The sequence below is a fragment of the Sciurus vulgaris genome (assembly GCF_902686455.1).
Source record: "Sciurus vulgaris genome assembly, chromosome: 3".
NCBI classification, from domain to species: Eukaryota; Metazoa; Chordata; class Mammalia; order Rodentia; family Sciuridae; genus Sciurus; species Sciurus vulgaris.
Window position 1 is genome coordinate 167,393,056 of NC_136463.1, and position 17,780 is coordinate 167,410,835.

At 39.2% G+C, this 17,780-nt stretch overlaps 1 protein-coding gene across 1 annotated transcript in view; it reads left to right on the plus strand.

Moving 5' to 3' along the window:
- Window positions 1–11,474: 11,474 nt before the first annotated feature.
- The window catches only part of ATIC (5-aminoimidazole-4-carboxamide ribonucleotide formyltransferase/IMP cyclohydrolase), a 34,619-nt gene continuing 28,313 nt past the window's right edge, over window positions 11,475–17,780 (plus strand). Inside the window, exons 1-4 of the mRNA XM_079135170.1 lie at window positions 11,475–11,718; window positions 12,042–12,168; window positions 15,928–16,004; window positions 16,868–16,934. Coding sequence (XP_078991296.1) covers window positions 11,700–11,718; window positions 12,042–12,168; window positions 15,928–16,004; window positions 16,868–16,934 — 290 coding nt within the window. The 5' untranslated portion in view covers window positions 11,475–11,699. The remainder of the gene's footprint in view (window positions 11,719–12,041; window positions 12,169–15,927; window positions 16,005–16,867; window positions 16,935–17,780) is intronic.

The window sequence follows — 17,780 nt, forward strand, 5'->3', positions numbered from 1 at the left end:
AGAAAAGAGTGCTGTAAGACTTAACAGCACTCTTGCCTCTCCCACACACTCTGCACCAGGAGTTCTGAACTATTTCTCCCCGCCACCACCTTTTTCTTTTTCTTTTGGTACCAGGGATTGAATCCAGGGGTGCTTAACCACTGAGCCACATCCCCAGCCACCCCCCTTTTTCTCATGTTGGGACAGGGTCCTGCTAAGTTGCTGAGGTTGGCTTTGAACTTGTGATCCTCCTGCCTCAGTCTCCCCAGCAGCTGGGATTACAGGCATGTACCACTGCATACTGGGCTCACATTCATTTTAATAAAAAGTCCTGCTTGCTTGCTTACCTAGGCGTTAGTAGTGTTCATTCTTCAACTTCGTGGAACTTGAACCTGGTTCCAACTCCTGCTGGTAATAGTAACCCATTTTTATTTTATTTTGTGGCAGGATCTCACTTAAGGTGCTGAAGGCCTTGCTAATTTTATTTTTAATGAATCCATGAGTAAATGAATGTGTAGTATTCTCAAAAAATGCACATCATATAAACACTTGCCAGAATATCATTTTTATGACTCTATAAGCCCCTGGATGAATTACATGCAGGACTGGAGAAGGTATCCAGGGCTTCATGAGTGCTGGGCCAGCCTTGACCACTCAGCCAAATCCCCAGTCCTCTTTTTCTTTTAATTTTATTTTGAGACAGGATCTCACTTAGTGGTCCTTTGAATGTGAGATCCTCTTGCCTCCACCTTCCAAGTAGTTCAATGTCCCATCGCAGCTCACTTTAATTATATGAAGGTCTTAATGATTAAAATATACACACATGCCACATTAAATACCTGCTTGACCAAATGTCCTTTCTGGGGCGATTTTTCTGGTTCCATCTATTTGCTAGACCTAGTGAAGCAAGCTTATCTTCTTCTAAGCTTCACCTGCTGCTTCAGGATCATTAACTTTCCAAATTTATTGACCTTTAGTCTCACTTCCATTACCATTTGTAATTTCATCAACTTACTATATGATTTTGAACTGGGTCCATCCATTATCTATACTTTAAAATCAAGAGGTAGAAATCCAATCGGTTGTTCCCTGACCTGTTACTCATATGAGCAAGCTAGAAATGATAAATATATCCCTTTTTGGGGGGGGGGTTAATATTTCTCATATCCAGTCAATCCCCATCCCCATGTCATATTGATTTTATCTGATTTTTGTCTCACATAGATCCCTTCTTTTTCATGTTCTCAGATATTTAGTTAAGAGTATATGTGGCCCAAATGGGTATGGTGGTGTATGCCTATAATCCCGGCAGGTCAGAAGGCTGAGGCAGGAGGGTCACAAGTTTAAGGCCAACCTCAGCAATTCAGCAGGCTCTAAGCAACTTAATGAGACCCTGTCTCAAAATAAAAAAGTAAAAGGACTGGGGATGTGGCTCACTTGTTAATCCCCAGTACCAAAAAAAAAAAAAAAAAAAAAAAAGAGTTATATATAATGTCAATATAAAATAACTACTCTGCTTTAAAAAAAGAATGAGAAAAAAAGGAAAGAAAAATACAGCGATAAAATATAATGAAAGAGAAAAAGGTTACATGAACTTTTATAGCCAAAACAGAGTTCTTACAGTTTTGTTTTTTTGCACTTACCATTAAACCCAGGGGCGTTTTGCTTTATAGGGACAATCCCCATCCTTTCTAAATTTCGAGACAGCATCTTGCTAAATTGCTGAGGCCAGACTCCAAATTGAGCTCCTGCCTCTGCCTCCAAAGTATTTGGAATGACAGGCATGTACCACCACATCAAGGTTATTTCATAGCACTCTTAGTTTTAAGTTGGGTGGAGGTTAGTGTTCTGCTGGACTTAACACTATACATTCAAGAGGTTTACTCTGTTATCATAAGAATGTTAGGTCAAATACAAAGGTTAAATGTGAATGGTTATTTTTCTAAAGGGCCTAATACAGTTCAAGATATTTTTGGCTCTAGACATGCAACATTCTATCTTTCTGCAATCACATGTTCTCATCCAAGGTCCAATAATCTACAGGCTCCTTAACCCATTTTGTACAATCATCCCAGATAAGGAACACCTATAAGAAATTAATATAGTATATAATGCATAATATAATTATATGATAATCACGTTAGCATTATATACTGTATTATAGTTGTATAATTATGCAATTTAATAGAATTGTATAAAATTATGTAAGCATAATATAATAATTATTAATAATATAATAAATATAAACTCTAGATTATAATTTCCAACCCATTTTAATACACCTGTGTCAACTGCACTGAAATATTGGCAGAATGAAAACATGAGACCTAATATGCTAATATAAATATGGCTTCTCATAAAACTTCAGCTTCACAGTGGGTTCCTCACTCTTTTCTTTGCTTCCAACTATTCTAATTCATTCTTTATGATATTCCTAACTTTGTGTTTCCAAACGGCTCCAGCACCTTTGAGGACTAAACTCAAGTTTCTTAATGTCTCCAAATAGTAACTTCTTGACTAGAGTAAAGAAGGATTTATAGGAAATACCTACTATATTAACCATCCAATACTCCAAGCTCCTGGGAGTCACTTTCTTGTGACACTCATTTGAATGATCACATCCCTGAAGCAAGTCTGCCCAAGACAGAGAAGCTTTATTAGTCCTTAGAGTCCAACATGTGATCCCAGATTTGGGAATGAGATGGACATATTTTGGAAGAAGTGATAGGTTCACACAAGGAACTAATGACATGGAAGCAAAAACAGATTATAGCGCATTCAAGGAACCAAAACAACATGTGTACATATATATTATACGTATAAATTTTAAGTATAGTAATACAACTTCACATTCTTCCTTTGGGAGAAGTGAAATAAGAAAAAGATAGATAATTATTATAGTGCATACACTTTTTTTCTGTTTGAAACAGCAATGCTGGTGGTGGATGATGAACCTGTGTCTTGGTGGGTACGTCTCCTATTTCTAAGACACCAGCTTGCTTGTGACTAGCACTTTTTTTTTTTTTTTTTTTTTTTTTTGGTGCTGAGGATGGAACCCAGGGTCTTGTGCATGCTAGATAAGCATTCTGCCATTGAGTTACATTCCCATCCCCTTTCTAATTTTATTTTGAGACAGGGTCTCACTAATTTGCTCAGGCTTACCTGGTATTTGCAATTCCCCCTGCCTGAGCCTCCCAAGTAGCTGGGATTGTAGGCATGAGGCTAGTTATGACTGGCATCTTTAAGAACATATTCTGAAGCTGGGAAAGATACCCAATTAGTTAACTACATTAAAAGAATGAACCAACAAGGAAATTATGTCTTTTTTTTTTTTTTTTTTTTTGGCTGGGGATTGATCCCAAGGGTGCTTTATCACTAAGCTGTAACTCGGTCCTGTTTATTTTTTAAAATAAAAAATTTTGTATTCCTCCTGGCCTCAAATTTATGTTACTCCTGCCTCAACCTCTCAAATCACTGAGATTATAGGCACATATCACAGCACCTGGCAAGACATGACACTTCTACATCATTTTTACTAGTCACTTTATTGTTTGTTCTTTCAAAAGATTAATTAATTTACTTTTTACAATATGATGAGGAATACAGAGCAAATATTATATCCACATTCCAAGTAAGGCAACAAGTTGGGCATGGGAGGCTGAGGCAAGAGGACCGTGAGTTCAAAGCCAGCCTCAGAAAAAGTGAGGTGCTAAGCAATTCAGTGAGACTCTGTCTATAAATAAAATACAAAAGATAGGACTGGGAATGTGGCTCAGTGGCGAGTGCCCCTGAGTTCAGTCCCATGTGTCCTGCCCCCTGCCACAAAAACAAATCACAATCCATGTGAGGCAACAAGGGCTTCTAAAGATTGAGAGACTTGTCTGGGATCACATAGCTAGTACAAAACTTATTTACTCTTTGTTTTAGTCAGCTTTTTCTCTGCTGTGACTAAAAGACCCGACCAGAACAATTGTAGAGGAGAAAATTATTGAGAGTTCACAGTTTCAAAAGTCTTAGTCCATAGAAGGCCGGCTCCATTCTTGGGGGCTCACCATGAGGCTGCACATCATGGCAGGAGAGGGTGCTGGAGGGAAGCAGCTCATATGGTGATCAGAAAGCAGAGAGAGAGACTCCACTGGCCAGATACAAATACATACCCCAAAACCACGCCCCAATTCCCACCTCCTCCAGCCACACCCCACCACTTCAGTTACCACTCAGTTAATCCCTATCAGGGGATAAATTCTCTGATTAGGTTAAGGTGATAACCCAATCATTTCTCCTCTAAACCTTCTTGCATTGTCTCACATGTGAGCTTTTGGGGGACACATCACATCCAAACCATAACACTCTTCTTTCCAGTAACATATGAAGTAATTGTCAAGTCTGGATTCTAAAACGATGGGAGAATTAATCAGAATTAATCATAGGAAATATACTTTATTTTTAGAAATGTATTATTTATTTATTTATTCTTTATTTTTAAAATATTGTTTTGAGTCTGGCATGGTAGCACACGCCAGTAATCCCAGTGACTCAGCAGACTAAGGAGGATTGCAAGTTCAAGGTCACATTCAGCCACTTAGTAAGGCCCTAAGAAATTCAGAGAGGACTTGTCTCAAAATAAAGAAGAAAAAGGGCTAGGGTTCAATCCCTAGTACCAAACAAAAACAAAAACAAAAACTTTTTTTGTTTTGCACTGGTCACTTAACCACTGAGCTACATCCCCAGTCTTGGTAAGACAGGGTCTTACCAAGTTGCTGAGGGTATCATTAAATTCTCCAGACTGGGCTATAACTTTTGATCCTCCTATCTCAGCCTCCTAGGATCCTGAATAACAGGCATGCACCACCAGGCCCAGCTATCATAGAAATGTCTTTAAATGAAAGGAATTGTGTCTTGCTCTGTAACCAAGGGACCGCTAAAAAAATCAGTTTACTGCCTTGTTTTTTCTTTCCACTAGTATTTTCTAGCTGTACCTAGCTATATGTCCACACTTTGATTCCACCCAGAGTTCCTTTAGGATAGCAATTTGGTGTTCTATGTCTTCTTGACACTGTATTTCTGCCACCCAGGCAGAAAGGGTTTCATAAATATTTATTGAACTGAATACTAATTTGTAATTTACATAAGGGGAAAATGCCTAGCATCCAACCTTTCTTCCTTCCTTCCTTTCTTTTTTTTTTTGTACCAGAGATTGAACCCAGGGTGCTTAACCACTGAGCCACATCCCTAACCCTTTATATTTTTTTATTCTGAGACAGGGTCTCACTAAATTGCTTAGGGTCTCACTAAGTTGCTGAGGCTGACTTTGAACTTGTGATCGTCCTGCCTCAGCCTTCTGAGCCACTGGGATTATAGGTATGGGGCACCGTGCCTGGCTTGTTTATTTCCTCTTATGAATGGATCTCAGCATTGTTTTCTCCTTTATCTGCTTTTTATTTCCTATAGAAACTTAATGGGAAATATCCTTTACTACTGGCCACAAATGTTGTCTTTTTAAAATATATTTGCTATACATTTTCCCCCACACTTTTTTGCTGGTGCATTACAGTTGTACATACGGATGGAATCTGTAGTTGAATACTCATACAATATGCAATATAATGCAATATGCACACATTATGCAATGTAATAATATACTTTGGCCAATATCACTTCTAGTGCTTCCCCCTCCCTCCACACCTTTTACCCCATGTGTCCTTTCCTCTCCTGATCTTCCTTTGATTTTCGTGAGATCTGCCCCATCTTTCTTTTCCCTCTCAAGGTTCCCCATATGAGAGAAAACACATAACCCTTACCCTTATGAATTTGACTTACTTCGCTTAACATAATGGTCTCTAGTTCTAATCATGTTCCTGAAAATGATATAATTTCATTTTTTATGGCTGAATAAAACTCCATGGTGTATATATACTCCATTTCTTTATCCATTCATCCCTTGATGGACCCCTAGGCTGGTTCCATACTTTGGCTATTGTGAATTGTGCTGCTATTAACCTGCATAGCATGTACCTCTGTAATATGATGACTTTACGTCTTCAGGAAAAATTCTGAGGAGTGGTGTAGCTGAGTTGTATGGTGGTCCCATGCTTAGCTGTTTTTTTTTTTTTTTTTTTTTTTAATCAGTTTTATTTAAGAATTTTCAACACTGACAACTCTTATAAAAAGTATCCAAGCACAGGACACAGAACTGCAGCTAACAGCATTCTTAGGGTAGCTAACAAACATTAGAACTTCCACCCTTCTTTGAAACACCTGAGCTCACTGGTGAACTCTGCTTCCAAGTACTCCTGCAAAGCACACCATATTCTCAGCCCATCAGCTTCGGTTCACATTACCACACTTATATATCAGTGACAGAGGAGAACATGCACCATACAGCAGTCACCACCACTGACAAAGGGCTAGGGGAAGTCCAAGTATTATTTCACTTAACACATTCAACTAACATTGGTTATCTAAGACCAAAACTCACTTAAAACTTCCAACAGATGTGGATGTCCTTTGAGTGCAAAAAACGTGTACATCATTTGCCATCATGGCTCTCTGCACGCTCTCTCACCAAAGCCACAGGATTGAGAGACACAACTTACCAAGTTAAAAAATATGCGTCAAGCACCACCAAGTCTCTGCACGAACTCTCTCCTTTCCTCACCCAGGCTAGCCTTCCATGCCTTGTCTCCACCATCGATCCCACACAAGGTTTCAAAAGTTCCAACGACCTTCTGGTTCCAAGCGTTGTGTTCATAGCGTTGCTATGTCTCCATGAAATAAAGAGTAGCAGTAACAATGGGACAGCCACCGTCAGTGACGCAGTGTGTGCAGCATGATGGCGAATTCTTGAGTGAGAAAGCATGTAGACGGAAGTATTCCTGTGGCAGGATATTCACAGCACTACTTTCAGTGAAGTGCTTCTTCCATAAACATTTGAAATGAGATGAACTGCAGAGAATAAATGAAGGCTTCATATTGTAACTTTTGTATATGAGAGGAGACAAGTGCTAAAAAACAAAACCAAAAGAACCAAACTCTGTAACACCATGATCTCCCAAAAGGAGATTTTCCTAAGGAAAAAAGTCCGTATGATGGGGTTCAAATTAAAAAAGGAGAAAAGAATGTAGTTCTAATCAGTAGTTTTCACTTGGAACATGCAATGAATTCACTGGAGTCCAGGGATAAAACATTACAGGAGAGACCTTTTGCTATCAATTGTAGTGTGTTGGTTTACCAGTCAGGAAGACAGTAATTCACTTTCAAGCCACTTAATATTTCAACTCTTTATTTGTAAAATATTCCTCTAACTCTTCCTCTTTTTCTAAAGCAAAATGTCAAAAATCCTCACTGAACAAACCAATTTTGAAAATTCTTAGTACATATGTATTTTACGATGTACTTACCATGAATTTAAAAAAATTTTATTCCCACCATTCTATACTAACCAACCATAACCCACTATCTACCTTCCCCAGCGAGAAGATTTAGAATGCACGCTTGAGCCAAAGTCTCCATTGAAACCACTGCCTGACCCTGCATTTGATCATGCCTAGCTTTTTGAGGAAACTTCCTACTGATTTCCAAGGCGACTGTACTAATCTACCATCCCACCAACAATGTAAAAGTGTGCCTTTTTCTCCACATCCTTTCTAGCATTTATTATTATATGTATTCTTGATGACTGCCATTCTGACTGGTGTGAAATGAAATCTCAATATAGTTTTGATTTGGATTTCCTTAAGTGCCAATGATATTGAACATTTTTTCATCTTTGTTGGCTCTGTGTATTTCTTCTTTTGAGAAGGGTCTGTTTAATTCATTTGCCCACTTATTCATTTGGTTTTTTTTTTTTTTTGGTGTAAAGTTTCTTTGAGTTCTTTATATATTCTAGATCTTAATCCTGTCAGTAGAATAATAGGTTAACAAAGATTTTCTCCCATCCTGTACGTCTCTCTTCACATTCTTGTTTTCTTTGCTGTGCATAAGCTTTTTAATTTGATGCTGTCCCATTTATTAACTCTTGGCATTATTTCCTCAGCTATAGGGGTTCTATTGAGAAAGTTGTTGCCTGTGCCTATGTGCTAGAACCTTGACCCTATACTTTCTTCTAGGAGCTGCATAGTGTCTGATCTAATTCCTACATCTCTGATCCATTTTGTGTTGTCGCCCGCGGCAACAATATTTGTTACCGCCTGTAGCAACAATTGCGTAGGTATTTTATCGGAGGTGGACTGGCAACTGAGCTACTTCTACTATCTTTCTTTTAGTGGGCTGCTTTGTTTGCTTGTTCCCTAGCTTATAGAGGAAGTTTCAGAAGAAGAGAGAGAGAAAGGAAGAAAAGGCTTTGCTTAAAGAGAATCTTTGCTTATCGGAGAGGCTACACTTTCAGAGATCTATATCTTCTTAGAGTCCTGCATCCTGCAAACTAAAGGTGCGTGCTATCAGAGGTGCTTCTTCTGTGATCTGCCATCTGCCTTCTGCGTTCTGCCATCATTCAGAGGTGCTGCTTATCCTCCACCCAGCAATCTAGAGGTGTGGCTTAGTCCTGCGTTCTGCGATCTGCGATCTGCAACCTGAGGTGCTGCTTATTCTTTCTTATCCGGTTATCCGTGGTGCTTCCTATAGGTGTGTCTTATAAACCTAAGGCAGCCAGTCAGCTTAGGATTAGCACAATTGAGGCACGCCCCTCGGTACCAATCAAGAAAGAATGAGGAATATCTGTTGACCACTAGCACAAAGGGGACATTAACTAATTAGGCAAAGGTAGATCACGCTGTGTTAACAATTATGCGCCACCTCTTTGCTCAACGCCAGCTGCCATCTTAGGGTTCTCCAAACATGTCTTCTGCAATTTTGAATTGATTTTTGTACAGGGTGAAAGATAAGGGTCTAGTTTCATTCTTTTATATATGGATAACCTGTTGTCCCCAGCACCTTTTCTTATAAAGTCTGTCTTTTCTCCAGTTTGTGTTTTTAGCACTTCTGTCAAGGATCAGTAACCGTACCTGTGTGGGTTTGTCTCTGTGTTTCCTATTCTGCACCATTGGTCTATGTGTCTGTTTTTATGCCAGTACCAACCGTTTCTTGTTACTGTGGATCTGTAGTATATTTTGAAGACAGTTACTATGATGTCGCCAGCAGGCATTTAAGGCTTTACGTTGGCATAAAATCACTTTGACTATTCTGGGTCTTTTATTCTTCCAAATGAATTTTAGGACTGTCTTTTCTAGTTCTGTGAAGAATGTCATGGGTATTTAGATGGGAATTGTATTGAATCTGTGTATTGCTTTTGGTAGTGTGGCCTTTTTAACAATATTAATTCTGCCCATCCGTGACCAGGGGATGTCTTTCCATCTTCTGGGGCTTCTTCAATTTCTTTCTTCACTGTTCTATAGTTTTTATTGTAGAGGTCTTTCAACTCCTTGGTTAGATTTATTCCTAGTTTTTTTGTTTTGTTTTGTGTTTCCTTGAGACTACTGTGATTGGAATGGAATTGTTTTCCTGATTTCTTTCTCAGTAGATTCCTTGTTGGTATAGGAAAGCTATTGATCTCTGTATGTTGATTTTGTATATTAGCTCTAGCAGTCTTTGGTGGAGTTCTTTGGATCTTCTAGGTTCAGGATCATATCATATCATCTGCAAGCAGTGATAATTTGACTTCTATCTTCCCTATTTTTATTCCTTTGATTTCCCTCTCTTGACTAAATGCTCTGGTTAGTATTTCTAGCATCATATCAAATAGGAGTGTTGAGAGTGGATGTCCTTATCTGTCCCAGATTAAAAAAAAAAAATGCTTTCAGCTTTTTCCCATTTATCCTGAGGTTGGCTTTGTATTTTTATATGTAGCTTTTATGATGTTGAAACAGGTTCCTTCCATCCCTAGGTTTTCAGTGTTTTTTATAATAAATGGGTACTGAATTTTGTCAAAGACCTTCTGTGCATCTATTGAGATAGACTAAGTGATTCTTGTCCTTAGTTTTATTTATGCGATGAGTTACATTTATTGATTTGCACATATTAAACCATACTAGCACTTCTGGAATAAAATCAACTTGGTCATGGTGTATAATCTTGATATGTTGTTGAACACAATTTGTTAATATTTTATTAAGTACTTTTGTATCTAAGTTCATCAGGAATATTGGTCAGTAGTTCTATTCCTTGGTGACGAATCTGCTCTTTTAAATTTCAAAGTTGGCAAACAAAAACCAAAAAGAAAGGGGGAAAAATACCACACTCTGAGTACACTCCAAAGGTACTGTGATAATCTTTATACATTTCTCTTTGAAAATTTAGAGTAAGGAGTCAAACAAATTTAGAGATCAAAAATAGAATTCTGACCAGGTGCAGTGGGTACGGCCTGTAATGCCAGGGACTTGGGAGGCTGAGGCAAAAGAATCACAAGTTCATGGTCAGCCTCAGCAATTGAAAAAACAAAATAAAGGACTGCAGGGCAGGGATGTAGCTCAGTGGTAAAAATCCCTGAGTTCAATCCCTAGTACCTAAGTAAAGAAAGAAAGAAAGAATTCTTTATACTAGTCGATAAGTATTTATTTGGGGGAGTAAAAGATGTACCAGAAGCATAGAGAAAAAGGAAAAACGGAAACAAATAGATTCCTTTCCACCTAATGTGAGTCTCACGACTAAGAATAAAAGGTTCCAGGTGTAGTGCAAGGTGCCTGTAATCTCAGGGATAGGGGAGGTTGAGGTAGGAGGATTAGGATGGCAAATTCCAGGCTAACCTGGGCAATTTAGTGAGCACCTGAATAAAAAAAAAAAAAAAAACTGGGGAACTGGGCATGTAGTTCAGTGGTAAAGCTCTCTGGGTTCAATTGCCAGTAAACCCCCCTCCCCAAAATACCATGCTATTATGCTATTACTTTGTAACATAATTCTAACGAAGAACGCAAAAAAGACTTGTGTAGACAGCCTATTCTGTGTATTTATTTTGAGGCAAATATGTCATTAAAAAAAAAGTGTTCAATTTTGCTCTTCCTGTTTTCAAAGAATTAAGGTCTTTTTCCTCCCCATTTAACCATTATCATTCCTTTCCTCTAGGTTTGGGGTACATAACATTTACAGATCTGCAAGAAAGACACCATCTTTTTGCAGATATCAGGCCATTTTATAATGTGGAATAAGCAAACTCAAATGGGTGTCAGTTTCACTTCTTTTTTATCGGGGCACTTTGCAGTCACCTAATCTGTAGACCTCGATTTTATTTTTCCAACCTACTGAAACAGGAGCACGAGAGACGATTGCCGAGATCCTTTCCGACTCTTTCACTCTGAGAGCTACCCCTTGAGTGTCTTTGATTCGTATTCAGCAGCGGTGCTCTGGCTCTCGGGTCTGCATTCCAGCCCCGGGAGACAGGCTGTGGGGGGCCACAGGAGTTTGCTCCGGAGGTCGTGGGGGTGGCCACACTCTAGGGGCGCAAGCCCATCACTAGGTCGCACGCCCAGATTTTGGGATCGGAGGCGGGATCCCTTCCTGCTCACTTTCCTGGCCTTGGGGCCCCACCCGGAGCCACACCCTCCTCCGGTCTCAGCCGGAGGCTCCCATTTGGCCTCCGAGGTTGGGCGGGGCCGGGGTCACGTGACAGGACGGTGTCCGCCCCGCCCACCTGCTTCCTGCGCCGGACAGGCCGGACCGCGCCTCCCCCTTCGCACGTGGTGCCGCCGCTGCCGCCGCCGCCGCGTTCTCCCGGACCAGGCGCTGCAGCCATGGCCCCCGGCCAGCTCGGTGAGGCCCTCGCGGAGCCGCGCCGTCTGCCAGCTTGCTCCGCAGCCCCGTGCCGCGCCATGGCGGTGGCCCGGCGGGCATCGCGAACCGGACCGGGCTGGGCTCCCGACTGCCTTGTGGGCTGCGATCCGCGCCCAGAGCCCGCCTGTCCCGGCCCAGCGTCCCCGTGCGACTGGCCAGCTTGCGACCCGGGAGGCCCCGAGGCAGGGCCTGCGTGTCCTAGGCCCAGGCTGGCCTCGTCACGCGTGAACTTCCTCCCCCAAGCCCTGGAGGACACAGTGTAACGGACCGCGAGTAATGAGAAAAAATGCCTTCTCTTTCAGCCTTGTTTAGTGTCTCTGACAAAACTGGCCTTGTGGAATTTGCCAGAAACCTAACGTCTCTTGGTTTGAATCTGGTCGCTTCCGGAGGGACTGCAAAAGCTCTCAGGGATGCTGGCCTGGCGGTCAGGTAAGGCACAATTTAGTTTTTGAGGTAAGTCCAGGCAGAGAGTGATCCATCCAGAAGTTAATGGAATGCAGGCACGTTGAGTAAAACACCTTATCCTCCTCTCAGTAACGCTGCAAGGTTGGAACACCCCTTACCACGTTATGAAAGAGGAAAATGAGCCTCAGGGGTTTACTAACTTGACAAATCTAGAATTGAGTAACGTGTGTGATTGGAACCCCAGATTAATTTAGGTGGGTCATCTATTATGCACGAGGAACTCTGTTCACTTGATTAACTGTTTAATAAAGTTGTTTACATCTTGAGGAGTCGCATCTACTTTCCTTTAGCACCTCCCCTAACTATCTGAAAGAAAGAGTTATTCATTGGCTCATTCATTACCTTACTAGGCCGTGGAAAGGGGTATACAGGAGATAAAGCAGGCCATTCCTGACCTCAAGGAGCTTGAGGGTGAGTGTGCCGGAGAGGAGGTAACTCCACTGAAAGACAGAAAGTGGAAAGGACAGATAAACTAGTGGGAGTTCAGAGGAAGACCATACCCACTCCTGAAAGATTTTAGAAAAGGGATGAAACCTGCCTTTATTGCTGTGTGGAAAATTTACTCTGGTCCTCCAGATCCATGTAGGGGTCGATTATCCACCTTTTTCTTTATATAAATTCTGTGGTTCATGAGCAGTGCACAGCCTCCCAGATTACAAGTTCAGATGCCAAGAATGCTTTGCTTTATTAAATAAATACTTTCTCTCAAAAAATTTTTTTTTTCCTTTTCTAGTACTGGGAATTGAACCCAAGGGTGTTCTACCACTGAGCTACTTCCCCAGCCTCCCGCTATTCCCCATCCCCACACACACACTTTTAAAAAAAATTTTTACTTTGAGACAGTATTACAAGTTTCCCAGGCTGGCCTGGAACTTGGAATCCTCCTGCCTCAGCTTCCCAAGTAGCTGATTATAGATGTGTATCACCACACCCTGCGGTTTCTCAAATACTTTTTACATCTTATATCTGATGTAGTAAAAATGGCTTCTAATACTCAACATATTAATGTATTCCTTTCAGTATTTTTATAAGCATTTCTTCTCTTATGGGAACCTTGTGAGAATCATAGAAAGCTGGCAGGTCAGTTCCTTTGAGCAACAGCAGGATGAGAATACGGAGTCCATATGTGTTCTTTCCATTAGGCTAAGTTGGGTTCTACTGTTACAGTGGGAGCTTTCTTCAATAAACAAGTTCTCATCTGTGCCCCCACCATTTTCTTCTTTAAATTTTTTTGTTTGTATTATGAAAACATTCCAGGCATAATGAGTAAAATGTATAAAATATAGTGGTGACCCCTTATGTGTGTCCTATCCAGTTTAAATACTTAATCAACTTTTCAGCATTATTTCTGTCTCCCTACTCCTCACTTACCCCCCCCATTTTAATAGCTTTTTTTTTTTGTTTAAATTGGGAAGGTAGATATGTTTCTGTCCTATTAAAGGGGTGAGAGTGTTCTCCATGAGTGATTTACCTAGAGCCCAGCACAGGAAACTTCATTGAATGGAGTAGGATGTTTTTTGTTGTTTGTTGTTTTGGGGGAGGGGGGGGTACCAGGGATTGAACCCAGAGGTGCTTAGCCACTAAACCACATCCCTAAGCCATTTTTATTTTTTATTTTGAGCTAGTGTCTCACTAAGTTGCTTAGGGTCTTGCTGAATTGCTGAGGCTGGCTTTGAACTTGCAGTACTCCTGCCTTAGTCTCCAAGCCACTGGGATTACAGGACTGTGCCATCATGCCCTCCCTATCTGAGGGATTTCATATAAGTCCTCACAGTAACATTTTTGGTACAAGTGGTATTGTTCCCATTGGACAATTAAAAAAACCGAGGTACAAAGAAATCAGTAGGGGGTTGGGTGTGTAGCTCAATGGTAGAGTGCTAACCTAGCATGCAAAGAGGGCAAGATGTTATCCCAGGAAGGTCCCCACTGCCTTGTGTGGTCAACTAGTGAGGTTTCAGAGTGTACCATAGTACATGGAGAAGTGTTTCTGAAGACTACATGTTCTACAAATTCTTAAATAGAAAGGAATAACAAGCTTTTTAACCCCACATGTTTAATTCTAGGAATAAATCTGCTATTTTATGTTTTAAGTGATCATCTTTAGTTGGAGGAACTGAATTTTATTTACTGAATTTATTCCTGGGTAGTATACCCAGGAAATCTGTATCCTACTTTCAGAATTTGCTGTTCTAAAATGTTTATTATTTTCTTTCTATAAATGCCATATATGTTGATTGTGAAAAATTTGAAAAAGTGTGGAAATCTATAAAGAAGATAGTAAAAAATGGCTTATAATTCTTAACATGTTAATGTCTTCTTTCCAGTATTTTTATAAGCATTTACTTTATTTCATAGCTTACGCAGAAGATAGATAGTTTTGCTTTCTGCTTTTTTTTTTTTTTCCTTGTTTACATATTATGGGCATTTCCCCCCATCATTACAATTTATAAATTCTGCCAGGGAATGTTTATGGGTGTAGCTTTCTGGAGGTCAACTTGACCAATGTGGGTTAATGTTTTAAAATTGCCCTTCATATGGCCGTTACTCATATTTTGTGATCCCCGTTACTTTTTTCTATGCAGTTTTAACATTTACATAATAATATCTATCAATCTTTTATTAAATGCCTACAGAGTATTCCTAACATATTTAATTTTGGTATTTAATGATGTTTTCTATAATATCTACATTGCTCCCCCCACCCCTTTCTGGTACTGAGGATTAAACCCAGGGGCACACCATTACTGAGCTTCATCTCAAGTCCTACTTTTTTTTTTTTTTTGGGAGACAGGTCTCATTAAGTTTCTGAGGCTGGCCTTGAATTTGCAATTCTCTTGCATCGGTCTCCACAGTAGCTGGAATTATAGGCATATGTTGCCATGCCAGGCTCTGCATTGCTTTTCAAAACGGGCTTCTTTCCCCACTTATTTGATATGCCACTTATTTTAATCATAAAACTAAATTCTTATTTCTACTTCAATTTCTGAGATAAGTCCTTTTTTTTTTTTTTTTTTTTTTTTTTTTTTTTTTTGTGGTGCTGGGAATTGAACCCAGGGCCTTGTGCTTGTGAGGCAAGCACTTTACCAACCGAGCTATAGCCCCAGCCTGATAAGGCTATTTTTAATGCTTTTCATTAGGTACTGCCAAATTGCTTCTCAGGTTGAATTTATTTCTTAATATTTAATTAGTATGGTTTATGATTCAATTTCTGAATTCCTAAAAAAATGTAAAACCAGTGCTTTAATACTTACTGATTTCCCCCGAACATACATCAGTTTGAAACTATAAACACTTTTTTGGAAAGTAAATAGAATTTTATGTAAGAAATCAAATATAGCTGAGCACGGTGGCACACCTCTGTAATCCCATTGACTCTGGAGGCTGAGGCAGGTGAATCCTAAGTTCAAAGCCAGCCTCAACAACTTAGCAAAGCCCTAAGCAGCTTAGTGAGACCCTGTCTTAAAAACTAAAAAAAGAAAAGGAGGGGCTGGTGCTGGGGATGTAGCTCCCTGCTTAAACACCGCTGGAGTCAAATCCTGGTACCAAAAAAAATAATAAGAAGAAATCAAATATACTGAGGAACTTAGGAAACTGGAATAATTTTTTTGTTCAATTCAGACTGTGAAAAAAATTTTTGTGAAATGAGAACTGTGGATTCAATGGGAGATGTTTGAATTAGAGACAGTTCAGAAATAGCCCTGATGTTCTGTTTATCTGTTTCAGAGATGTCTCTGAGCTAACTGGATTTCCTGAAATGTTAGGTGGACGAGTGAAAACCTTGCATCCTGCAGTCCACGCTGGTAAGTGGTATTTTCAGTTTAAAACAATCAATGTTTAATAAATAAATAAATATCTGTTGACAACTAAAAATTTTTTTTTAAAAATCAGTGATTTTCAAGAATATTTTAGAACTTTATAGAACAAAGGAAAAAGAAGGCAAGTCATAAGCACAAAAAAGAATTACTACTCATAAGGTTATATTGGTTTTGTCTCATTGGCTGTGAAGTTTCATAATGCATTAGAACCTGTTTAAAATCTGCCTTGCCTTATTACATGATGAATTCAGATTGTTTACTTCTGCTTACTCTTAGTTTTATCTTAATTACTAATTTAGAGTATTACATTTCCTATTGGAGTTAACTAAAAATATTTAGATTTTGTAGTATAAAGTACTGACTTTTAAAACAGTTCAAACTTAGAATAAAGCATCCCAACATACCTGATTTTTAAAGGCTATTTTTTAAAGTGCTGTATTCATTTGTCTGACACAGTAAATTGCAAATAAACCAGAATGGCAATAAATAGTATATTGCTAACTTGCCAGTTGCAATAAAATTGGGCAAATAAAGACTGGAAGGCTAAGAATCATCAGAAAAGCTATTGACTTAGGGACCTAGACTGTAATGGATTTGACACAATTGGTGTAAAAATTTGTTTTACAGCTTTTTACAATATGTTACTCAAGAGAAGTGTATTAGGTACTGATCCAAGAGATTTTAAAATGTGTTCTCTATTCTTAATTTTTTGCTCAATAACTCTCAAACTGCATTTTGTATTTTTTAATTAAGAGCATTAGAGGATTTAACTTGATGGATGGGACTACCTTAAAAGAAGTACATTATTGTTTTCTGAACTTAATCTTTCTTTAACTTTGTTAAATTAGGAATCCTGGCTCGTAATATCCCGCAAGACAATGCTGACATGGCCAGACTTGATTTTAATCTTATAAGGTAAAAATCTGAAGTTGAATTTTTAACATATCAAGGAACAAAGACAAAGAATATGCCAAACCTGATGTTCTTCACCCCATTTTTCCCCCTTACTATAAGCCCTTACAGAGTTCTTTTTGTGTGTATAAAAACAACCTTTGCTTTATTTTTTTTAAATTTTTTGTTGCCGGGCATCAAACCCAGGGCCTCACACACATGCTCGGCAATTGCTCTACCACTGAACTAGACCTCTAGCCCCTGACCTTTACTTCAGGAAGTTATGATCTATATTTTGTTATGTACAACCAACTTAGTTATTAGCATTAAAAGTTGATTATTTCTTTTAAATATCTATAGTATCTTTATTGAAGTATAATTTGTTTATTGTATAATTCACCAATTTAACATGCAATTCAGTGGTCTTCATATTTATAGAATTTGCGCAGCTGTCATCATATTGAATATTAGATCATAATCATTATCCACCCCCAAACCCCCCAAAAAAGCCTGTACTTTTTAGAATTCAGACATTACCCCAAATGGCCTCCAGTCTTGGCAACCACTGGTTTATGTTATCTGTGTTCTGTCTGTGGATTTGCCTATATTGAATACTTTATTTAAACGGAGTCCTGCAATATATGATCTTTGGCCACTGACTTCTTTCACAGAGCATGTTTTCAAAGTTCTCTCCTTCTGTGAATTGTTTATTGTTTTCATTTTTTTTTTTTTAACATCATCTTATTTTTCATTTAATTCCCTAGTATTTCCTTCTTTCTCTCCCCTCCTCTCTTCCCTTGGTCCCTTTCCTCTATGGATATCTCTTTGATTTTCCTGAGATCTGCTCACCTTTCTTTTTCTTTTCCCTCT